Genomic DNA, 24,259 nt, shown 5'->3' with positions numbered 1-24,259 from the left:
AAAAAAAAAAAAAAAAAAAAAAAAAGAACGAAACGAAGCAGCTGCTGTAAATGCTGTAAAGGGGGGATGAGGGGCGGCGGACGTGTAGCTGGAGGCGTGGGATGGATGAGTGGATGATTAGGGGATGTGGAAGCGTATTAGAGCTTGATTAGGCTTTAAAAAGGGAAGAAAAACGAAGAATGGAGATGGAGAGAAACCCAGAAAACAGAGGAGGAAATTTTTGGAGAATTCGAGTTTTTGGTTGCTTAAAATTGGACATCAATCGAGGGTAAAGGAAGAGGGGTTGTTGCTGAGGAATCTTTTGAGGAAAGGGATACGGCCCCGAGCTGAATCGGACGGTAATTCGAAGGTAACGAAAAAAACCCATATCACTGAACCTTTAAATCTCGATATCTTGATTCATACTGCATAATAAATTATGAAATAAGGCTTGTTATAACCGTAGTTAGGAGATCTATAAAGTTGTAGAAGAAATCAGCACAGAATTTGAGCTGTAGAGATGAAATTTTTGCTTCGGGACACAACGGGTATTAAGGAAAAAGATTGGAAAAATTGCAGGGAGGAGAGGTTGAAGACGAGCGCGTGAAGGACACGCGAGGCGCGTGGGAGGACGCGAGTGGAAGTGCGACTGTGCGAGGATCAGGCGTGTGAGAAAACGAACATTGACCTTGTGTTGGCGCGTGAGGGCGCGTGCGAAGGTATTTTTGCTCCCGGTTTGTCCCGTTCGACTCCTTTTGACCTGTCCTACCAAAATTGGTCTATACTTATGTTGAAATTGATAAAATATAGGTCTAATAGGAGGGAATTGTGTTGAAATACTATTAAACGTACATTCAAGGGGGAAAAAGGAGTTCGAAACCAAGTAAGTAGCGTATCGATCTTTGAACTCGTTCTTAACTTGTTTTACAACATGTGAGTATGTTGTTTACCTGATTAAGAGCTTAATAAGTTATGATGAACTTTGATGATATTTAGTGTTTATTGTATATTGTGACTGCTTGCCTGTGATGTAAGCGTGATATAAATGATTGTCAGAATGTTCTACGTGTTGATCATGATACATGTATGGAAGCATGCAGTAACTGTGAGTATGTTATGCATGTTAATGGAAAGGTTATGACTCTAGATATGCTTATTGGTTGTTGAGTTATGGCTTATTTACTGAGTATGATAGTCTACTAATTCCCGCGGAGTTCCTGGCCAACGCGCTGTGTGCTAAGTCAGGGAGCATGAGTACTCCTGACCGTTGGTATATGAGATAAACAGGCCGCCAGAGCAATTAGTAGACGGGCCGTATTTGACCGAGAGCGAGTCTTACATACGAGTCCGAAAATTCTAGATAAGCATATTGAGAGAGAGTCAGTAACCTAGCTGGAGGTAGCTGAGATACCTCATTAACGAACAGATGACCCTAGTAAGAGAACTAGGAGTCAGTGATGAATAAAACGTAAAAACACCTGGAAAGATTAGTTATGAACCCGTGAATGATAAGCTAGCTACTTACTGAGTAATCTAATTACTCATCAGAATTATTATAACTTTTCTTTCCAGATGTAGATGCTGCAGGCCAGCCGAGGACGAGACCAACGGGCTAGAGACTACTAGGAATCCATGTTTGGGTCTGTTATGTAATTATGTTTCCGTTGTCAAGAATTTACCTTAGTCGTTTTAAGTTTTTTTAAAGTACTATTTTTTTTAAATATTTTACTAGATGTTTTTTTTGAAATACTTTGAATTTTATGATTGGATATTAGAGTCTCTTAATATTGTCGATGTTAACTCCTGTTAATCGTTGACGATGAGTGGGTGTTACAAAAGTCTTTAAATTATAAGAAAATATAAACAAAAACAAAACAGCTCTATTATTACAAGAGATATTATACAAAAAAGCAAAAAACAAAAGTTTAAAAGTAAAAAAAGTATTATTAAAAAATTGGAATAGCTAAAAAAAGAAAAAAAAAAGATAGATTCCATTGCGGCGGCCGGAAGAAAATCTGCCAGAAAATCGGCAGGCTGGCGGCATCACATTACCCGATGACTCTGCATCGAATTCCTCATAGGACCACCAAAGGATCCGACCCCATCAAAATTTCTTCAAAATAATCATCTTCTTCTACTTTTTTATTGCACTCCGCCGCTCCCACCGTTTCCCCCGAGCCGCCGCCGCCGGCCCATGGAGTTTCCGGTATGGGACTTGTTTCGTACTCGAGAAAAAAAGACGGTTCCAACATAATCGATTTGAATATGTCGTCGGAGAAGAGAAAATCGACTACCGGAGATACGTCGGCGGCGCCGCCGCCGTTTACGGTGGCCCGGTCCGACGGCAAGCATTCGGCGAGGTGGGTTCTGTAATGGAGGACCGATGTCGGAGAAGAGAGATTTGTCGGAGACGATGGGTCGTTGCAAGAAAATGGCGGCGGCGGAGTGGGAAAGTTGGTTAAAGCAGTTGGTCCTCGGAGCTTCACGGCAGCGCTGTCGTACGCTATAGCGGCCTCCTCTGCTGTGTCGTAAGTCCCTAACCACATCCGTACACGGCGGTCGGAGTCTCGTATCTCGGCCGCCCATTTCCCCCACGGCCGCCGCCGGACGCCGCGAAACTTCCTCACGTTACCCGCCATCTTCCTCTTCTTTCTATTCTTCCGGCCACCCTCGCCCGCCGCCGTGCCGATGGTGATCTCGCCAACATACCGCTTGACACGGCGGCGCGTGAAATTCACCGCATCTTCGTCACTGGATGACGAGTCCGTAGCGTCCGGGTCGGTCATTGAAATCCGAACAATTCTCGAACCTACGTTGGTCCGACCGGCGAAGTTTCCGGGTTTCCGAAGAATGGTCGGAGCTTCCATGGCGGAATCTCCGAAATTGTTCTAGAGAGAGAAACCGACTGAAAAACGAGAGAGAGAGAGAGAGAGTAAAGAAAATCAAAAAGTGGCTAAGAAGAAGAAGAAGAAGAAGAAAAGGTTCTGGCATGGAAAGAAAAAATTACAGTAGAGAGAGAAAGAGAGGAGAGAGAGAAGTGGCATAGAAGAAGAAAGGTCAGAGATTGAAAAGAAAGATTGGATTTTGAGAGATGGGATTTGTTGTACTCATTTTGTTCATTGAAATTTCATAATCAAAGTGAAGAAAAGTGGAGAGAAATTGAAGAAATTGAAGAGAGAGAGAGAGAAATTGAAGGTTGCAAAGTGTAATGAGGAATGGTGTTCTTGAGTGTGTTGGAATTTGTTTATATAAATGTAGTATTCAATATTCATGTCCCAAAATCCAAAATTGGTAACCTTAAAAACCAATTTTTTTTTTTTTCCTTTTCCTTCTAATTCCCATTTGTTTTGAATCGGTGTTTATTGAGCATGGGATGACCCAAAATTTTCGTTTAAACAAAAATCGAGAATGGGAAAAAATTTATCTTTGTTCGCTAAATTGAGTTAGGGCTAGAGACAATAAAGCTAAAAATTTCCGTTTAATCAAGAAATGGAGAATGAAAAGTGATCTATCTTTGTTCTAAATGGGGTTGGAGACGGAGACAACGAAACCAAAAATTACCATTTAATAAAAAAAAGACGTGAATAAATGTAAATTTTTTGAAATTACGTCAGTAAAATATTATATTATATTATATTATTATAATTTTAAAAAAATAAAGTTTTATTATAATGATTGAAGTTTAAAGCTTTACAAAATTTTAAACCACACTTTTACTTTAAAAAAAAAAAAAAAAAAGATATTACCCATTTTTAAAAGTAATTCAATATTTTTGAAAGAATATTAATGTGTAAGGGTATTTTTAAAATATAGTGTAAGATTGGAGTTCGAGCCATAATTATTATTATTATTTTTTTCCTTAAAAATTTAAACTTTAAAAAATTTATTGACAGACTTGAGGAACCAATTTCAAGATGAGCTAGAAAAATACTAAATTAAAAAATATATATATATATAATAAAATAATAATTAAAAAATTAGAACAATTAGTCAAAGTCAACTTCGAGCAAAAGAAAAAAAAGAAAAGAAGAAAGGGATAAAAGTTAGGGTTCGAGGGAGTGAAAGAAAGGGAGAAATCAACCGCTCCATCCGATGGCTTAGAGAAAAAATGTGGACAGAGGTCATTCGCATGAATTGTTGAAAGACTTTGGGAGAACGAGTCTAGGCACTTGATATGCTAAAATCTGTCGAGAATTGAGAAAGAACAGAAAGTAAGATTTTCAGGTTATAGTGTGAGTTTTCCTCGAAATCTAAGAAATTTTCTTAAAATTAAGTTATGAAATATTGATATATTGTTCTGGGAAGGATTTTCCACAACGGTCATAAAAGAAGTCGGAGTTAAATCAAATTGAAAATCGGAGTTCCAACGAGCCTTTAGAACAAAAATTATTTTGTTAGAAAGATGAATTAAAACTCTACCACTTTAGCGAAGGAACCAAATTGAATCGAGTTACATAGAATTTTTTTTTTTAAGAAAATAGAGAAACACTGTAACTATATCCCGAACCTATTTTGAATACAACGTTTTATAACTTTAATCCGTGAATAATTTCACCATATTTTTTACTTTCATTTTTTTTAATATTGTCTTTATCTTTATTCTAAAAAATCAAATGGAATGTTTAAATATTTTTAGAAAAATAAAATAAAGTTGGAAATTACATATTTAATTTAAGGTAATATAATAATAAGATGAGGAGAGAGAAAAAGAATGTAGAAGAGAGAGATAGAGAGAGAGACCGTACATCTCTGGGGTGTTTGTGGATGGGCACTTTTACCGAGATACCCCTACACAACCCCCAACGTCCCTTTATTATTCATGTCCTCTTCCTCTTTTGCCCACAATCTTTTTTATTTTTTACTTTTTCGTGGCTGAGTTTTTTAAGAAAGATTCTACCTTACAACATTTTTGAAATGTTATTTATTTATTTTTAATTTTGTTGTATTTTTTATGTTGAGAAGAACCTGATCGCGTTTAAAAAAACTCGGTGGAAGTATGAACTCGGTGAAGGCGTTATTATCAAATTTTATAGCGTTGATCTTTTAATACTCGCCTTCAACGCTAGTCTTCATTCATCATATCATATTGAGCTGACTGCGAAAGCTCTCATCTTTGCCAATATTCAACTTTTTGTAAACAAGTCTGCCACTTCGTCATTCATCTTCTTCTTTAAGGATTTTCCTTTTAATATAACGGTAGTGCATCTCCACCTACTTTGTTCTAGTATAAAACATCGAGTTTTTTACTAAGTAAAGCGCAAATTGGTTGTCACAGTGATGCAGTATTAGATAGTTAACTTTCTGGTGCAAATCCTTCATTAAGAGTTTCAGCCACATACTTTCGGGCGGTGCTTTGTACTCCACTTTGTAGTTGACAATGATATTATTGGTTGTCTTATGATGCCCTAAGAAACTGTTCCCGAACTGAGATTAAACAATACCTAGTACTTAATCTTTGGGTATCATGGTCTTCTGCATAATTAGCATCACAACATCCTACTAGCTTGCGGTCTTTGCTTCTTTTGTATAAAAAATTGTAGTCGATTGTACCTTTGACATATCTCAAGATCTTTCGAGGCGCATCCAAATGGAGCTTCTTCGGACTTTGCATGTACCGACTAATGACTCTAACTGCATTCTCAAATCTCTTTCGTTGGTTCATGTAGATTTCCTTTTCATTTAAGAAATCATTTTTCACATCCATCTGCCATCATTTCCAATTTTTACATGTTGCAAGCATTAGCGGGACCCATATGGTAGTGATCTTTGCTACTCTACTGTATGATTCATCATAGTCTACATATTGTTGAGAGAACCTTCAAGCTACTAGTCGAGCCTTATATCTCTCTCGATTGATCCATTTGGAGGATGCTTTATTTTGTAAACTCACTCGCAAGCGATGGGTTTGACATATCCTAGTCTTGGCACTAGTTCCGAGGTTTGATTTTGCTCAAAGGCTATAATTTCTTTCTCCATCGCTTTTTGTCAAGTCCAGTTTTGTGATGCTTCTTCATCTTCTATAATAACTGCGTTGGCATACTTTTTATTTAGCTTTCAAATTCTTTATGGTCGTTTATGTGGTTGAGGTGTTGTTTCCTTTTCACCGGGTTCGTTTGGTTAAGTCACTTCTTGCGCGTCAACATTAGTGTCACTTGGATTTTCACTTGACAAAATGTGTATAGTTTGCTCCCCCATCTTCTGTGGTATAATTTCTTCAATGTTGTTCGATTCTTGTAAGATTTTCTCTTGATCACCAATCATGTAGTTTGAGAATCCTGAATCAATGATTCAGTTATTTTCATAATCAGTATGCTCTCCCATCATCGCCATGAGTGCTAGCACGTCTTTTTCAAAGGAGCATAGTACCTTTGCATCTCACTCATCCTCTATCTCCTTTTTGGAGATTGCCACATTGCTTTTGACTAACTTTTTCTTTGACCAATAGTTCTTAGACTTATGGCTTTTTTTTTTTGCAAATACCTTCAATTCTCTTCCATTGAAAACTTTTGTTGTTATTCTTCTGTGTTCTCGAGGGTTGTATTTCACTTTTGGTTGATGATTTATTGTTGTTCCGACTTTCACTTGTGAAGAGCGCTTTTTTACCCTTGAGCGTAATGCCTCCCATTTGTTTAGTCATGGCTTCTTGACTGGTTAGCAAATTTTTGAACTCTACAAGTGATGGTTGACCGAGCTATCCTGATACCGCAATAATGAAGTTTCTATATTCTGGTCGCAATCAGTGGATGATGATTCTCTTCATTCGAGCTTCTTGAATGAAGAACTCTAAATCTAGTTTAGTAATCTCCCAACAGATCGACTTGACCGTGTGGAAGTATTGAGCAATCGTCATGTTGCATTGTGAGATTGATAATAGCTCGTTCTCTAGAAATACCTTGTACCGTTCTTCTTTGAAAGAACGTGCGGTATACATGGATTGGGTTGGTTGGATTGGTAACCCAACCCTCTGTTTTCGGGTGGGTTGCCAAGTGTTAAATAAATTAATTTGTTTAAAAACTTTTATTTATCCACAATTCATAATTCATAATCATTTAGTACAAACTTATATAAAAATATATTAAAAGTTTTTCAAACAAACACAACGTTAAAAGTTGACAAATAAATACAGATTAATTTAATCATTTTTTACTATGCGTTCGAGAAGCCTCGACTTCTTTTCTTTTTAGTTGACATGACTAAGTTTATGGTATGACTCTGATATCATGATAGAAATCACGGATCCGTAATGGTATGATATTGTCTAGTTTTGGGCTTTCCTAGAAGGCCTCGTACCAATGGAGATAGTATTATTTGATTATAAACCCATAATCATTCTGATTCGACTTAAGCACGAGAGATCTTCAAATACTATCCAAATACCAATGAGCAATATATTTTGTAAGAGAAGGTCAACTTGAAATTTAATCCAAAGAACTCGAAACTTGAACCGAATCTATTCGGTTCTAGAAAATTAATCCAATTAAATTCGAAATAATATCTAACCCAATCGAAACTCTATAATTTGGGTTGGATTGGTTCTAGTTGTTGGGTTCAATGTAGACCCATAGGGAAAAGCATCACAAACGTGTCCCATGCTTCATTCGATGTCTTGTCATCCCAAATGTGTTCCAACATCTCTTGTTTGACTACGATCTTCAAAGCAAACATTACTTTATCTGCTTTGATTCTTCATTTGTGAAAGGTGCCATTAGCAACTTCTAGTAGAAGCGTAATGTTACTTCCGCCAACGACTTCCCAAAGGTCTTGTGATTGTAGATAGGACATCATGCATGTGGCCCACGTGTTGTAGTTGTTGCTATTAAGTTTCTCTATTTCTACGATGATTTGGAGATCACTCATCGTGTTGACAGTACCTCAGCAATGCCAAATAAGCTAGTTTTCGACACAGAAATTGCAGAGTCACAAACTACTCAACATGAAAAAACACACAATAATCTCAAGAAAGCATTTCTGACGTGGAAGATTAGATAGAACTATAACCACCGAGCATCCTACCAATTCCAAGATATTAGTTATCTATACCAACCTTTCCAAGATATTTGATTATCCGTACCAATCTTGTTCTAATACGAGATTGTCGAACACAACTCTTTAGTAGGAAAACACTCACACCTTTATTAAAATCAATTAATAAAAAATTGCAGGACATCGACCATAAGATGTCTAAATTTTTATTCTTAAAAGTAGGTAAATGTTTTTATTCATAAAATATCTTTTTTTTTTTATAAAATAAAATAAAAATCTAAAATCTAAAATAAAATAAACATTTTTAAAATTTAGAAGAGAAAAAAAAAAAAAAGAACGAAAATTTGATATTCATATAAAAAGCTTCATTTCGACATAGCCCATAGGCAGTGACTACAATTTCTCGTTTTAGAAGTTGAGGGTTCGAGAGAGAATCCCCTTTTTTTCTCTCGTTGAGCCCCAACTTCGAACGATTTCAATGGAGTCCAGATCCCGGAGGCGGGTCCACATCGACGATCGAGCTCCGTCGGCCGGAGCTGTGGAACCACAGGACATATCCGGAACCGCCGACGATGTGCGAGGATTGAAATTGCGACCCTCCGATGGGAATGTGACCGAAGATCAGGAGCCATTCATGGGCATCAAGGTCCGTCGAAAAGCCTCTCTCCATCGTGATTACAAGGGGGATTACATCGATGTGCCCTCCAACCAATTCTTGATGAAAATCTTGAAAAAACAAGGTTAGATTTGTACCTACCGCGTTTATATGCCATTATTTATGGTGTTTTTACTGTATTTCGACTCTGAAATTTGTAATTATAGTTGATTGATTCGACGTTGTTCATCCTTGTTTGTGAAATTGTATGTCGATGATAGTTTTCCATATCCGGAATTGCGAATCTATTACTTCCTTAGCGGACAATAACTCTTCGTTATCTTGCCCTTAGTTTTTGTATGTGTTTAAATGAAAAATCTTCGTGTACTTAATGATGATCGCCGGATAATAAGGGGGAGATGCTTGCTTTAGCATGTTTGAAATTGTTGTCTATTTGAACACCTTGTATTGTGTAAGTTCTAAGGTATAATGCATTCCTCTGTATTGTATAGTTTCCTTTCTGAATTTATGAAGAAATAGAATTCATTTAAGCTGAGTGTTTAGTTCGGATGAAAATATGAGACCTTTTGTTGGGTTGTACTTTGCTGGATTTACATGGACTATTTTGTTAACAATCTTGTTTTTGGTTTTCTGTTTATGGAAGTTATGTTTATTTCATCACAACTTCATTACTATGGTTTTAAGAGAAACATTTGGATTCTTAGCTTAATTTAAAAATAACACATAAGTTCTTAAAAACTATTTGTTTTAGTTTTTCAAAACTTGGAATGGATTTTGAAAACTTTGTTGTAAAGTAGATAACAAAGAAAATAAATCCATCGGAAACCAAAAACCAAATGTTTATCAAATAGGCGGTTAACATTTCTTCCAATGGCCCTTTCTCATGCCGAATATTATGGTTTATGTTGCTCCATAGCAGCCGTTTTGAATTGGTGCATCATTCATACATAGGAAAATGAATTGGTGCGTCGTTTTGAATATTATGGTTTCTTCCAACGTCTCCTACTCTTGCATTCTATCTCATAATCCATAACCAATTCTACCATGCGCTTTATGCGTGCAGGTGAACAGAGTGTGCTTTTCGCTGATAAAGTTATGAAGTTCACTGCTACTGGGAAAATGAAAAGGCGGATTCTTTTAATAACGGAGTTTGCTATCTACATCGTTGACCCAGAAACTGATACCCTTAAAAGGAGGATTGCCTTGGCTGCTGTAGATAAGATATGTTTAAGTGAACTAAGCGATAACTTTTTTGCATTTATAATTCCAACGGAATATGATGTACTGATGGCAAGTACTCGGAAAACAGAGATTGTAACCGTTTTGGTTGAAGCGTTCAAGAGTTCCTCTGATTATGAACTTGAGGTTGTATTCTCCAACAGGTAAATTACATTATCTTTTATATTTATAACTCCCATTTCGAACTGAATAAAACAGTTAATGTGATTTTGCTATTAATTTGAGCATATTGCACAAATTGTGAAGAAAGGAGGCTGCATGAGAATGAGATTGCCTAGAATGTTGAACTTTTGACATAATTGTAAAATTTTCCATTTTGCCTTCGACGAGGAGAGTTCTATTGCTCGATTAGAGCACATCGTTCTCTGAACCGATTTTGTTACCATTTTAGGCATCCATAATTTTTCTTTGTTCACAAGCTTTTCTTCCTGTTGAGTTGTGTTATTTGTGTGCTTTTTCTAAATGTGTGTTACCTTCTTGTAGGTTTGGATACAATGCAGGTGGTGAACTGTTAAAAGAAGTTCAATTCGAGGAAGTCGAAGGTATGAATAGCGTTTCCTAGAGTAGAATAGTGTCCCGTAAATTATTTGATGTGCGTTATTCTCTTAATTTTTAAATTCAAAACTGAAGTTTGATTTGAAAAATGAAAACTAATTTGTTAAAATAAATTATTTTCGAAGTTTTTATAGAAATTTAGCAAGGAAAACTTACAGAAACACATGTTTCTCAAAAACTAGAAAAAAATTGAAGGTGGAACTATTTCGATCGAACTCTTAAGTTCTTTTATTTGTCCCATAACATACAGGCGGTGTGAAAACAAGAATTTTAAGGAAGCAGGAGTGATTTATGATTGCTTTATTGGTCAGTTTCTGATAGAAGCAGGTTGATCTTCCTCTTCTTTTAGAAGAAAAAGATTTGTCAGCCAGTTTAGTGCTTGGTGAAATTGAAAAGTTGTATTCCTATGGCTTAATGCAAAGTTTTAGAATGATTTTGTGGTTGTTTTGAAGTGTATTGGTTATTGTAATTGTAATTGTAATTGTTCATTGTACAAAACTAGACTCGCGATCTTTGGAATTTGATTTTGTAGATTCTTGAACTGTTTGAATCTATATTGGAATCAAACGTTGTTGTGGAAATGGATTGAAAATTGTATTGGTACAAGAAACAGGAAAGTTGCAGTACCCAAGGCTTTTACTTTCTGTTCGAGGACTAGTTCGAGCAAGTCTAGAATGAACCCCTTGAACGTTTGATGCAAATAAACGAACTTTTGTTCTATGTCTCGGTGCTATATATCTTCGGTTAGTTCTAGTCATTGTATAAATGAAGCTTTATGATTTCATCTTTTGGCAAATTCTTCATAGTCATGCAACATCTCCATAAATTCTTCATAGTCCTGCAACATCTCCATAAATTCTTCATAGTCCTGCAACATCTCCATAGTTGTAGGAAAGCTTTGTATGGATCGAAGTGTATGGATTTAATTTCTTCTTATCAAGCGGTTGTCAAGTAAGTGAATTATTGTTTCAATGGATCGAGTGATGATTTAATACTTCTCTTTTCACGTTGGTTGCTATAACATCTTGTAATTATGATGTTAGTCTCCTCGAGTTAGCTAGTGTTAAACTCTTGTCTTTTGTATGCTTTCATTTTTCAATTTCAATTTTAATAGTCTATAAGTTTGTAAGCTTTTGATTTTATGATTAATAAATCTTTAAACTTTAAACCATCATCTTTCAATGTATTTTTTAAAAAAAATAATAAATATATGATTGAGGAAGTTAAATTGATACGGGTCTTAAATTTAGTTTCATTTTCCTAAAGTTGTTTATGATATTATTTTAAAATTTTATACTGTTTTAAAATTTTTTAGTATAAATTTCAATTTATGCTACTTTTTGTATAAATTGAAATCTTAAACTAATAATTATATCAATTTAAACCCTACACTTTCACGAATCGAAAAACTATTTAGTTAACTTCAATATAATAAATAATGATGAAAGAGAAAAGCAAATAATTGTGTTATTTATATTAATTTGAAATTAATAAAATGAAAAATTAAGTTAAATAAAAGTAAATAGAATAGCATTTCAACAAATCAGAGTGGCGCAGCGGAAGCGTGGTGGGCCCATAACCCACAGGTCCCAGGATCGAAACCTGGCTCTGATAGAGAAAGGCTTCCAATTCTGAACACTTTTTCCCAATATTTCTATGCTCGAAATACGACGTCGTTTGCATCATCGACATATCGGCATTAAAAAGCGACATGTCGGCTAATAGTGAAGGAACTAGTTATGAATTGGTTGTTGGATCGGATGGCCCGCGATATATCGTAAGGAAAAATAAAATAAATAAAAAAGAAATGAAAATTTGAAAAAGAGAAAAAGAAATAAAATTGATTGAACAAAAACCCTAAGAACAGAGCTTTTGAGGTCTCTCAAAAATCTCGCGATAAATCGATCATTTTTTTCCTCTACTGCGAACCCTCCGCTCATCTCTCCGTCGAGAACAACATCACCCAAATAACCAATCTCTCTCTCTCTCTCCCTCTCTCTCTTCTGTAAGTTCCCCTTAAATTTCTCGTTAATTTTCCTTCGTTTTCCTCCCCACTTTTCCATTTCTTCTTTTCTTACTTTTTTCTGTGTTTTTCAGCTCTATTTTAGTTCATACCTCGCGATTTGCTTTATAATTCCAGTTTTCTGCTTCTTTCACTGTCCAGAGAGAATTGAGTGGAAAAAGGGTGTTCGGATTTTTCAATTGATTCCAGTTTTCTGCTTCTTTGGCAGTCGCTTAGTTCTTTGTGGGATTGTTTAAGTTCTTGGATGATGATTCATATTGGAATTTTTGTTTTCGTTTTATGATCTTTTGTTACTTAAATTTCATGGATATGTAGCTTCTTGGTGGGTGATTGCTAGTTTAATGTAAGGGGTTTCTGACTTGTTTGGCTTCTGAGAAAATCGGTGGAGGGAAATGGGGTGTTCTAAAAAGTAGAAGAGATTTTGATTTGATACTCATAGTTGTTTCTTCAGATGACTTGGTTTTGCTTTTAAAGTTTCTCTCCCAAATACGAATGGTGTGGCTTTAAGTTCATACCAACACGTAAGTTAGTTGAACATTGCTGAGAGAGGCAGAGGCATTTTGGAAGATCCCTTTTCTTGAGGAGTTTCAGTCCCATCAAAATAAGGGACAAATTGTTTCAGGGAATATATATGTTTTTTTCTAAATAATCATGTTCTGTTTCTCTCAAATTCACAAGCAATCAGACATGACACCAGCTGGTTTGATAATGTTAAGGAAAGGTCTATGATGTTCCACATTTTAGATCCTTTCTGTCTTGTTTTATTCATCTATCTTTTGTTGTTTCTATGCTAATCATGAATTTTCTATCATGGCGTCTCAGCTGCTTGTTACTGTCCTTTTGGTTTGGTCCTCGGTTGGTTGGCTTGCCGGAACATCAGAACACATACACATCCTGAGTGAGTTTGAAATTTTTTTGTTACCAATACTTGTTGCCAAACTAGATTCTTGTGTTATTACCCTTGTGTACATTCATTCGTTCATTGTCGCCTTTTGTGGATTCTATAAGCTTTTGGCATGTTTTTCCTTGGATGACGAACCATATCAGCTGTTTGATTCTCGTTACTTTTCGCAGTGGTCCGTGAGAAAGATATTTGTTGGGAGTATGCTGAGAAATTAGATGGTAACAAGGTGAAGTGTAAATTTTGTCTTAGAGTTTTGAATGGTGGGATTAGTAGATTGAAGCATCATTTATCTCGATTACCGAGTAGAGGTGTAAATCCGTGTAGTAAAGTGAGGGACGATGTTTCGGATAGAGTTAGAGCCATACTAGCAACTAGAGAGGAGATTAAGGAAACGTCCAGTGGGAAAAAGCAGAAGATAGCTGAAGTCAAGACTATCGAAAATGCGCCATCAATGTCGACGTGTAAATCTGTTGTTTCAATGGAGGCCCCGTCTCCAATCGCCAAAGTTTTTCCAACGGTTACTCCTATGGCTCCCCCATCATTACTCAACCATGAAAATGCTGAGAAAAGCATTGCTTTATTCTTTTTTGAGAATAAGCTAGACTTTAGTATAGCTAGATCTTCATCGTATCAGCTAATGATCGATGCAATAGGGAAATGTGGCCCGGGATTTACGGGTCCTTCTGCAGAAACTTTGAAGAGTACATGGTTGGAAAGGATCAAAACTGAAGTGAGCCTTCAATCAAAGGATATCGAGAAAGAGTGGGCTACCACTGGCTGCACAATCATCGTAGACACGTGGACCGACAATAAATCAAGAGCTTTGATAAACTTTTTGGTTTCATCTCCATCCCAGACCTTTTTTCACAAATCGGTCGATGCATCTGCATATTTCAAGAACACAAAGTGCCTAGCGGATTTATTCGATTCCGTGATTCAAGATTTTGGACATGAAAACGTAGTACAGATAATTATGGACAGTAGTTTCAACTATACAGGCATTGCTAATCATATCCTTCAGACTTATGGAACTATATTTGTGTCTCCTTGTGCTTCTCAGTGTCTGAATTCAATTTTGGAGGAATTTTCAAAGGTAGATTGGGTAAACAGATGTATCTTGCAAGCACAAACCATATCAAAGTTTCTATACAATAGTTCCTCATTGCTTGACCTGATGCGAAGGTTCACGGGGGGTCAAGAACTCATTCGAACTGGGATATCGAAACCCGTATCGAGCTTCCTGTCTCTGCAATCTATTCTGAAGCAAAGGTCAAGACTGAAGCATATGTTCAACAGCCCTGAATACACCACAAATCCTTATGCAAATAAACCACAGAGCATTTCTTGTATTGCCATTATAGAAGATAATGATTTCTGGAGGGCAGTGGAAGAATGTGTAGCAATTTCAGAGCCTTTCCTAAGAGTATTAAGGGAAGTGTCTGGGGGTAAACCTGCTGTGGGATGTATATATGAGTTAATGACTAGAGCAAAAGAATCAATAAGAACTTACTATATAATGGATGAAATCAAGTGCAAGACGTTCCTCGATATCGTCGATAGAAAGTGGCGAGATCAACTTCATTCTCCGCTTCACGCAGCAGCTGCGTTTTTGAACCCGAGTATTCAGTACAATTCAGAAATAAAGTTCCTTACTTCCATTAAAGAAGACTTCTTTAATGTTTTGGAGAAATTACTCCCCTTGCCGGAGATGAGACGGGATATTACCAATCAAATATTTACTTTCACAAAGGCGAACGGGATGTTTGGATGCAGTTTAGCTATGGAAGCACGAGATACCGTTTCGCCTTGTAAGTTTTCTGCTATTGAATCTCTCAACTCCTTGCTGATTTTAGGTGAACTAAATCACTAGCTCCAGTCATGGCATTGCCAATGTGAAGAATTTTGTACACTAAAATGCTTAGATTTAGCAACTACCCGAACGTCGAGTTCGAATCCTGCATTAGGAATTATGTTCATATTTTCAATATACTTGTTTTCATTGTCCTGAATATAGTTAACGAGTGTATTCACTGCTAATATGAGAACAAAACATCCTTTGTAAGGGTGTGGAAACCTCTCCCTAGTATACGCGTTTTAAAAACCTTGAGGGGAAGCCCGGACGGGAAAGCCCAAAAGGAACAATATCTGCTAGCGGTGGACTTGGGTTGTTACAGTTAAGCTGTATTTCGTGTTCTGTTTCTTTTTTTCCTACAACTGCTAAACTTTCTAACTGTCTAGAATGCATTGTTTTCTTTTCTTCTTCTTTTAGTTGCTCTTTCCATTAAATGAATATCATTTTGGGAGCTCTGAATTAGGAATGTAGGCGTTAATACTCTTGAGGGCATGGTTTAGAATCGATATCTATTAATAGAGGTTTTAGAACGAAGAACTTTAGTCCTTCGTTTAGGAAATAGTTCTAAATGGTCGATGACCAACTTAGGTATAGCTCAACTGGTTAATGCATATGTTTTTGACCAAGAAGTCAAAATTCCGGATCTCTCCTAGCCATGATGGCTTAGTAAATCTATTATTGTTCAACATTCATTTGCATTTATAGAAGCTCACCATTTGATGTGTTGTAGGGCTTTGGTGGGAGCAGTTTGGTGACTCGGCGCCCGTGTTACAACGAGTAGCAATACGGATTCTCAGTCAAGTTTGCAGTACTTTCTCTTTCGAAAGGCATTGGAGCACGTTTCAGCAAATTCACTCCGAAAAACGTAATAAGATCGACAAAGAAACTCTCAATGACCTCGTCTACATAAACTACAATCTCAAGTTAGCTAGACAGATGAAAACAAAACCCTTAGAATCTGATCCTATCCAGTTCGACGACATTGATATGACTTCAGAGTGGGTAGAGGAAAGCGAAAACCCGAGCCCGACCCAGTGGCTCGACCGATTTGGTTCTTTGGATGGAGGTGACTTGAATACGAGACAGTTCAATGCTGCCTTATTTAGTGCGAGTGACCACATATTTAACCTGTGAGAGCGAGCGTTTGAACATGCTTGTAGTCCTCTCCAGTTCTTAGGCATTGTATCTATTCTCTTGATAAGAGGCTTCTTTTGCTGTTTTACTTCCTTTTGTTGTATTGTAGCATGAATTTGTTCCCTTGCTTTGTTGTATATAAAATATAAACTAAGCTTAGGTTATTATGCCTTCCATGATTTAATCATAGGCCTACTTTCACAAATTTCAAATTTCCTTTCGAGTCCCGAGTTTTCAAGAAATGGGTTCGTTTGGTTTCGAAAGTTATACGATGTACCTTAAAATGTATTTGGGACATGTAGAAATAAGTAAACTAAAACGATTTCTTTTTTTCTCGTGCCACATCAGATGAAAAATTAATAAAAAAATTTATTTTTATTTTGTAGTAATGAAAAAACAAACTAAAAGTAGTAGTCGTTTTGAACTTTTTTGGATCAAACAAACGTATTCTTGAAAATTCAAGAAACCAAAATGGTACGTTTTAAAATTTCTATCTCTTGATGTTTGTTTTTCATTATTACGTTGTTGATTATCTCTTGAATAAAAGAAGAAAATCCTCTTAATGTAGTTGAAGTAGATAGTCGCCTATCGAAAATAATTGAGGTGCTAGCAAGCTCGTTGTGTCCTGGTGTACCTTTGGGAATGTGGGAAGAGGGTTGCATGGGTTAAGTTTTGCAACAAGCATAACCCTCGTGTTTCGCTTCCACATTTGAAGTTGAAAACTTTGAGCAGCTATCAGTGATAAGTCAGAGGAAGGTTTGGATTACGTTAAGTTATCATGTCCATTATATTGTAAGGGACACATGTACTATAATGACCGGAACAAAAATATGTATACTTGATATGATTTATAACATATTAGATAACGTGTATAAATGTAACAGCTCAAGCTCGCCGCTAGCAGATATTGTTTTCTTTGGATTTTTCTTTTGGGTGTTCCCTCAAGGTTTTAAGAATGCGTATGTTAGAGAGAGGTTTCCATACCCTTATAAAGGAATGTTTCATTCCCCTCTCCAACCAATGTGGGATCTCACAGTTCGCCTCCTTCGAGAGCCCAGCGTCCTTGCTGGCACACCGCTCGATATCTGGCTCTGATATTGTTATAAAGGAATATTTTGTTTTAAGATCTCGAGGGGAATCCCGAAGCAAAAGTCCAAAAAAAACAATATCTACTGGCATTGTATTTGAGCTTGAATGGTTATATAGATAATGTCAGGAATTTTGTAGTACTTCCAACTATGGGTTCTTTGTATACGACAATAGTGGCCTCTTGGGATTGTAAATGTCATAAAGAATATTGTGGTTGATAGTGTTACTAGTGGTCGATGTGTTATAACAAGTTACCACCTTTAGTAGAGATTCATATATGAAACAAATGGAATGTAATTAGTGGCTAATCAACAATTTAAACAAGCCAAGAGTTGTCTTACCAAGTTCGAGTATTAGTGATTATAGTGGTTTCTTAAAGGTGTCTATGTGCAATGGAACTATCGATATTTTTCTACTTGATTGGTTTCCAAACAAATGTCTCTAAGAAGAATTACAAGTCCCGTTACTTGTAGAATCGGTATAGTTTCTTCTCTTTTTCCTATATTTCCTTTTTAGAGAAATTTAAACATCTGATCTCTTCGTTCAGAGCACGTATTTTTAATCTCTTGGTTCAGAGCACGTATTTTTAATCTCTTGGTTGAGGACATGCTTTAACCAATTCTACTACGATCCAGTTAGCTAAAATTGTTTGTGATATCAATAGAGAGCTATTACCCGTTGTTGTGCTTTTTTTTTTTTGCCTCTTTTGAGGCTTGTTTTCTTTCGACACTAAGATAGCATAAACATTTTTCATTCATAAACTAATTTTGATCACCATTTAATTTAACTTTTTATTTCATTATACACTAAAGGTTTTTCAAAAATGAAACAAACCAAAAATAAAATAATTATCAAACAAGAACCTAAATAAATTTCTCTCAACAATCAAGCCCACCACTAATAGATATTGTATGCTTTGGCTCGTTATATATCGTCGTCAATCTCAGAATTTTAAAATGCGTCTGCTGATAAGACGTCTATTAATGAGAGATTTCTACTCTTATAGTCTAATCACGTTCCGAATCGTTTGATTTTTGTTAACATAACAGGGCCAATGAACAACAGCACGAGAGTGTTGCCACTCGAGAGTTATCCTGAATTATAGGTGCTTCATAAAACAGTGCCTTTAATAATCTACATTTCTCAAAGGTCCAACTCGCCTGAATGAATTAACTAACATACATCCGGATGTGCTAAATGAACGCCAAAATAACAGATAAGAACGTCTGTATGATGAAGTGAAGTCCAAAGAATGAAGAAAATACTGTTGTTGCACATCTTACAAACTGTGAACCTCTGGTCAGTCTCTCGAGAACTCAGCGTTAGCGTAACAGAATCCGAAGACAGTGTCCGACGAGCTAATATTATTGTCTTTCGCCAAGCGACACACACGACATCATAAACATGTAAATTAGTTCTGTGTTCTCTTCAGGCTGGCACTTCCCCTTCCCATCAAGGATTTTCAAGCAAGCCAATCAGACACCTGCGCAAATGGCTCCTGAAAAGGGAGAAACAACAAAATTCAACTTGCTAAGAACTTGGTACTTTTAGTGTTAATGTTGAAGTTTGGGGGTTTGAAGATTTTCAATTCTGATCTGTTGTGTTAGAGCTAGAGGGAGACAGACCAGCAGACCAAGAAGAGCAGCAAAACTTCCCCTCGTCAATGTATGTGGCATCGAGCCCGATAAACCAGGAGCCGGCCGTGACATCGTCATGGGCGTAAGAACGGAGAAGAGATCTGCAGATTGAGAAACCTGATGTAATCATGCCTGTTGAGCTATGTAAAATGCAGACAAGACGATGGATAATAAGCAGAAACACTTGCCTGTTTATTGAAATGAACTTGGCCAGAGCTTTTGATATGACATACATTTCGCCGGAAGCATGACGGAAGTATCTGTATGTGTTGGTCAAAGATGGCAAATTTTATTACAAGAACACAATTATGAAAAACAGCCATAATGAAGTAAAGAAAACTTTCCCAAGAGATGAAAATATGGTTCACAAATCCAGTTAGGATCACCGAGTCAATGTTCGGTTCAAAACGATTTTCAATATGTGCATTTAGCAAGTGTTCTTTTACTAAAGTACTCAATAAACAATAAGTTTTCATCCTACACCTTTAGAGTAGTGTTTTTCCACAAATACTTTCTCAAATATATATGCATATATAAGTACTTTCTAAGACAAAAACACTTTTAAATTGACTTTCTCTATATATTCTCCAAAGCCCAAAACATGATAAACATAATAATCTCGAGTGGAATGAGTTTTTGACCATGGCAAAAGTGGACGAACACCGGCAAAGGAAAGAATCTAGCAGAACGAATTAGTAACATTAATTTTCGGCGTATACAGATGCAATTAACTTACGCTTTTTTATCACCAAATTTCCACCAATCTGGTTCATACCATTTGTGGTTCCTGAAAAGATCCAAATGGAGAAAGATGAGAGATTTAGTTTCATGGTTAAATGTCCACTACCTACGTTATATGTCTGCTGATTTACGCCATACTCACGGTTCTGAGAACACTTCACCAGATTTCATGCACCCAATATAGACACGAGGTTTGTCCAAGTAAGAAGCAAGTGTGCTCCCTAGGACATCTGCATAGAGAAAAAATAATTACAGATATGATTAGCTAATGTATACATTTTAGCTCAAAAGTGCCATACGCCCGAAATGGGAAGAAGCTGAGAATAGCTTCACTTCAATGGGAAAAGTAACGTTGAAGGTATGGTAATAGTTGTGTTTTATAAGAAATAACACAATTGAGGGCATTTTGTTTAGGAAAAAAGGGTCATGAAAATAAGACCAAACCTAAGAAAATGAACCCTAAGAAAAGAAAATTACAAGAGAATCACTGTTAATGACTTCAAACTTCAAACTTCTCAAGACTTCTCTAACCTCTTAAAATTTTCTTCTTATTTCTAAGACAATACTCCAAAGAAAAGCAAAAGAGCCAGTCTCCTCAACAATGCTCCCCGTCTTCAAATAGATGATGCAGAACACCTTCCATTATGGTGCGACTGTCTCAACCAACGTCGTATTGCATTAATTAACTCACTTTCAATACAAAGAGATATAGCGCTGGCTTATCAAGAAAATTTGATCATCTCACTAGTCGTCTTTTTACTTCTTGATTGTTTTAGCATGAGGCATGAAGTTTCATTGACAGACTGATTTTGTTTCTTACTTTCCCGGAGGATTTTTACATGCAAAGCTAGATGGATTAACGGGAAATAGTTCATCTCACTAGTTGTACTAACCAATATTTATGTAAACATCATCATTGACTTTGGCATAAAATTCAGCATCCCATTTATCAACTGCATAAGCAAAAAAAAGCTTGGCCTTCTTTGATAGCTCCTCCGGTGCCTCCACATGGTCGTTCTGTAAAGAAGTAGGCTAAAGAAAATCAACTAAATTTTACTCAGGTAACAAAAATTGCTTCCCCGAGAAACTGATGATTTTGATGCTGAAGCAAACCGTCTATAACAATTAAGGAAACATACATGTATAATGAAATCATTATATTGTCCGTTTTCATCGTCAATGGCCCTGTCTAAACTGTCCCCTCGGTTTGGACTACAAGAAAGCATACAAAACCAGCCATTAACATTCAATTGAAAATCAGAATATTAGACATAAAGAGAAAAAAATGAATAGAGATAAAACCTTCTTCCAATGACAAATCTAGCAATTATGCCCTTCTGATTCTCCATTTTTCTCAAAGAAGCACCTGCAAATAAAGCTCTTAGGTTTAAACATTCAATAAAACAGCGTTAAGAAATGATTTTAATATACACAAACATAAACTATATTTTCAAAATGTAGCAATCAGAAAGGGGGAAGACATTTGTTTCCCTGCCATGAGAAAGTACAATGAGGAATTACAGAGTCACAAAAACTGATCTTTCTCACACCATAACGAGCCTCCAGTCTTAATTATTCATTCTTAACCCTAATTTTTCTTTGTATATTCTGAGGTATACAAAACCTCAATCCTGGCAATTCGGTATGTGAATAACTTCGACGACAGGGAAGAATAATGCATTACCAGTTCCCATCCATGCTTTACGAATTGCATCTCTATTGGTTTTGCGGCCAAATCTGGTGATAACTCCAATTACAACCAAGGGGATCTTTGTTTCGTTAGTCTCTCTTGAATGCTTCACCATAAAACCCTCCTGCCTAGCAGCAGCCAAGTCCATCTCAAGCGCCAACAACTTCTTCTGTTGTTCCCTATAGAAAAAGTATAAATATTACAAGAGATGGGAGCTGTGTACTTAAAATTAGATAGTTTAAATCCAACCAAATGAAAATAAGTACTACCTGCAAGCTATGATTTTTAATGTATCATCCACTGAAATTGCAGATTGACCCTGTACAGGTACCATGGATCAATTTGAATAATCCAGAGAAGACAAAACTAAGCAAGTGGATATGAAATCAACAAAAATCGCAACTAGATCTGCAGCGAAAAGAAGGGGCGTAAAAATACCGAATTCAAAGCCAAGATCTGATAGCTACTATTGCATTTTTTGGCTAAGCCATAGCCTCATTGGTTAATTTATGGCTAAATCATCCTATGCTATATTCTCATTGTGATGATTCAACATCAACAAACATATTTTGATTGATTTAAATTACCATCCAGAATTATGATCCAGGTATCCACTCGTACCTTGTAACGAAAAAAACAAACAAAAACGAAAACAGATCGCTGGACCTTACTTGAACAAGATCTGTTCTATTAGGTTGTACAACTGTGTCCTTGAGTTCTAACAAAACAACAACAATCTTGATGCAAAAAAGCACATAATGTATTATATTTCAAAGACCTCCATGGAACTATCAACCGCTGTTTCTTCCCTACGCATACTACCCCTTCGAAGGATATTTATATCAATTGAATTATTAATAAAAATCATTCCAGTTAGTTTAATAATTGAACCGCTTAAGCTCAGACAAGTGCAAGTCGGAATGTAGATGCTCAATAGTCGCTTACAAATAATGTTAACTAAAAATTCCAGAAATCAGTAAGCACCATTAATGGATACAGCGGTTTACCCACCTGACCAGTTAACCTGTCCAGCTCTTTAATCAAGTAAACCCTGTTCTCCGCATCCTGCCATAACCTGCAAATCATCCAGAATTCAAATTGATCCGTAACCAAATATCGAGGGAAGAAGAAATAGTGGGAACGATGGAATCAAAGAGAACGAACCGGCCAGCGACATAGATTGAAGCGAAGGTAGCGAACATGGAGAGCAAAAGTGTGGGAATTCGGGATCGAATAGGCATGCTCGAAAGCCGAGCATTCGATCCCTTACTTCGCATCTTCTCAGCGACTGATAGATTTCGTCTTCAACCTTCAAAACCCCAAAACAATCAAACCTGAGGCATTTACCAGATCTTGAAGATCACCAAATCGACTCTGAAACTTCGGAATTGGAAAATGATAGGCAGAATCAATTGGATTTCGGAATGGAGCGCTAGAGGTGGACGAGAAATTCGATGAGAGAAAAAGGAGAAGATCGATTTAGGGGTTGGTGAAAAATTCAGTACCGTTCAGCGATTGGGGATGAACAGATTGAGATTATACATTCAAAAATCTCATTATCAAATTTGGTATGTGACAAAAACGCAGGTAATTATTCAAACTATAAAACAAAAACAATTTAAAAACATCTCGACTTCCAAAAATTCAGTTTCAAATTTTAACTTCTGTGTTCTCTAATGAAACTAACAAAAATTGATATTAAAATAATTTTTGTGAAAATAATAATTTAAAATTTTAAGTAAACTTGTAATTAGGTTGGTATTATCATAGTTATAAAATTAACTCTCTAGTTTATATTTTCAAAATTTATAACCCCGATGTGCTAACTTAAGATTCGGAATCAGCCCACGTCCATGCTTCCGACCCATACCCACACATGTGACCCAACACCTCTAAATGGTTCAACAAGTCCAACTGCTATCGACCCACGACTGTATCCCGACATCCACATGAAGCTTAGACATGTGTGACCAGAGTGTTCATTACGGTCCTGATATGGTGACCCTAACCAATTGGACGTAAGAATCTTCCTGAATTCTCGTGGATATATAAACTCCTATACCCACACATGTGACCCAACACCTCTAAATGGTTCAACAAGTCCAACTGCTATCGACCCACGACTGTATCCCGACATCCACATGAAGCTTAGACATGTGTGACCAGAGTGTTCATTACGGTCCTGATATGGTGACCCTAACCAATTGGACGTAAGAATCTTCCTGAATTCTCGTGGATATATAAACTCCTATACCCACACATGTGACCCAACACCTCTAAATGGTTCAACAAGTCCAACTGCTATCGACCCACGACTGTATCCCGACATCCACATGAAGCTTAGACATGTGTGACCAGAGTGTTCATTACGGTCCTGATATGGTGACCCTAACCAATTGGACGTAAGAATCTTCCTGAATTCTCGTGGATATATAAACTCCTATACCCACACATGTGACCCAACACCTCTAAATGGTTCAACAAGTCCAACTGCTATCGACCCACGACTGTATCCCGACATCCACATGAAGCTTAGACATGTGTGACCAGAGTGTTCATTACGGTCCTGATATGGTGACCCTAACCAATTGGACGTAAGAATCTTCCTGAATTCTCGTGGATATATAAACTCCTATACCCACACATGTGACCCAACACCTCTAAATGGTTCAACAAGTCCAACTGCTATCGACCCACGACTGTATCCCGACATCCACATGAAGCTTAGACATGTGTGACCAGAGTGTTCATTACGGTCCTGATATGGTGACCCTAACCAATTGGACGTAAGAATCTTCCTGAATTCTCGTGGATATA

At 36.7% G+C, this 24,259-nt stretch overlaps 4 protein-coding genes and 1 non-coding gene across 8 annotated transcripts; 3 read left to right on the top strand and 2 right to left on the bottom strand.

The window, feature by feature from the left end:
• Positions 1-1,976: 1,976 nt before the first annotated feature.
• On the bottom strand, positions 1,977-2,931 carry LOC111430377 (ethylene-responsive transcription factor CRF1-like). Its single transcript, XM_023066598.1, has one exon. The coding sequence runs from the start codon at positions 2,844-2,846 to the stop codon at positions 2,055-2,057; it is 792 nt and encodes a 263-aa protein (XP_022922366.1). The 5' UTR covers positions 2,847-2,931; the 3' UTR covers positions 1,977-2,054.
• A 5,406-nt stretch (positions 2,932-8,337) lies between these two features.
• LOC111430407 (myosin IB heavy chain-like) lies at positions 8,338-10,953 on the top strand. The gene is made up of 4 exons (XM_023066632.1): positions 8,338-8,702; positions 9,642-9,960; positions 10,301-10,359; positions 10,623-10,953. The coding sequence occupies exons 1-4, from the start codon at positions 8,441-8,443 to the stop codon at positions 10,658-10,660; spliced, it is 678 nt and encodes a 225-aa protein (XP_022922400.1). The 5' UTR covers positions 8,338-8,440; the 3' UTR covers positions 10,661-10,953.
• A 961-nt stretch (positions 10,954-11,914) lies between these two features.
• On the top strand, positions 11,915-11,986 carry TRNAM-CAU. Its single transcript has one exon. It is a non-coding gene; the product is annotated as a tRNA-Met (tRNA).
• A 263-nt stretch (positions 11,987-12,249) lies between these two features.
• Positions 12,250-16,456, top strand: LOC111430305. 4 transcript variants are annotated; one of them, XM_023066508.1, is made up of 5 exons: positions 12,406-13,116; positions 13,218-13,293; positions 13,470-13,525; positions 13,624-15,107; positions 15,882-16,456. In XM_023066508.1, exons 3-5 carry the CDS (start codon positions 13,515-13,517, stop codon positions 16,283-16,285), a joined length of 1,899 nt encoding a protein of 632 aa, XP_022922276.1. In that variant the 5' UTR covers positions 12,406-13,116; positions 13,218-13,293; positions 13,470-13,514; the 3' UTR covers positions 16,286-16,456. The 4 variants fall into 4 exon arrangements, with proteins under 4 accessions (XP_022922275.1, XP_022922276.1, XP_022922274.1 ...); XM_023066507.1 differs by lacking the exon at positions 12,406-13,116 and adding an exon at positions 12,250-12,377 and having other exon boundaries at positions 13,470-15,107; positions 15,882-16,285; XM_023066506.1 differs by having other exon boundaries at positions 13,470-15,107; positions 15,882-16,285.
• A 1,973-nt stretch (positions 16,457-18,429) lies between these two features.
• On the bottom strand, positions 18,430-23,038 carry LOC111430398 (hydroxyproline O-galactosyltransferase HPGT1). The gene is made up of 12 exons (XM_023066623.1): positions 22,607-23,038; positions 22,454-22,517; positions 21,712-21,761; positions 21,437-21,621; positions 21,055-21,118; positions 20,892-20,964; positions 20,646-20,769; positions 19,895-19,982; positions 19,748-19,798; positions 19,200-19,271; positions 19,000-19,112; positions 18,430-18,872 (listed from the first exon to the last, which is right to left on the bottom strand). The coding sequence occupies exons 1-12, from the start codon at positions 22,717-22,719 to the stop codon at positions 18,850-18,852; spliced, it is 1,020 nt and encodes a 339-aa protein (XP_022922391.1). The 5' UTR covers positions 22,720-23,038; the 3' UTR covers positions 18,430-18,849.
• Positions 23,039-24,259: the final 1,221 nt, after the last annotated feature.

This window comes from Cucurbita moschata, unplaced genomic scaffold, assembly GCF_002738365.1.
Source record: "Cucurbita moschata cultivar Rifu unplaced genomic scaffold, Cmos_1.0 Cmo_Scf00033, whole genome shotgun sequence".
In the NCBI taxonomy this organism is placed as follows: Eukaryota; Viridiplantae; Streptophyta; class Magnoliopsida; order Cucurbitales; family Cucurbitaceae; genus Cucurbita; species Cucurbita moschata.
This window is presented reverse-complemented; position numbering and strand designations above follow the sequence as displayed.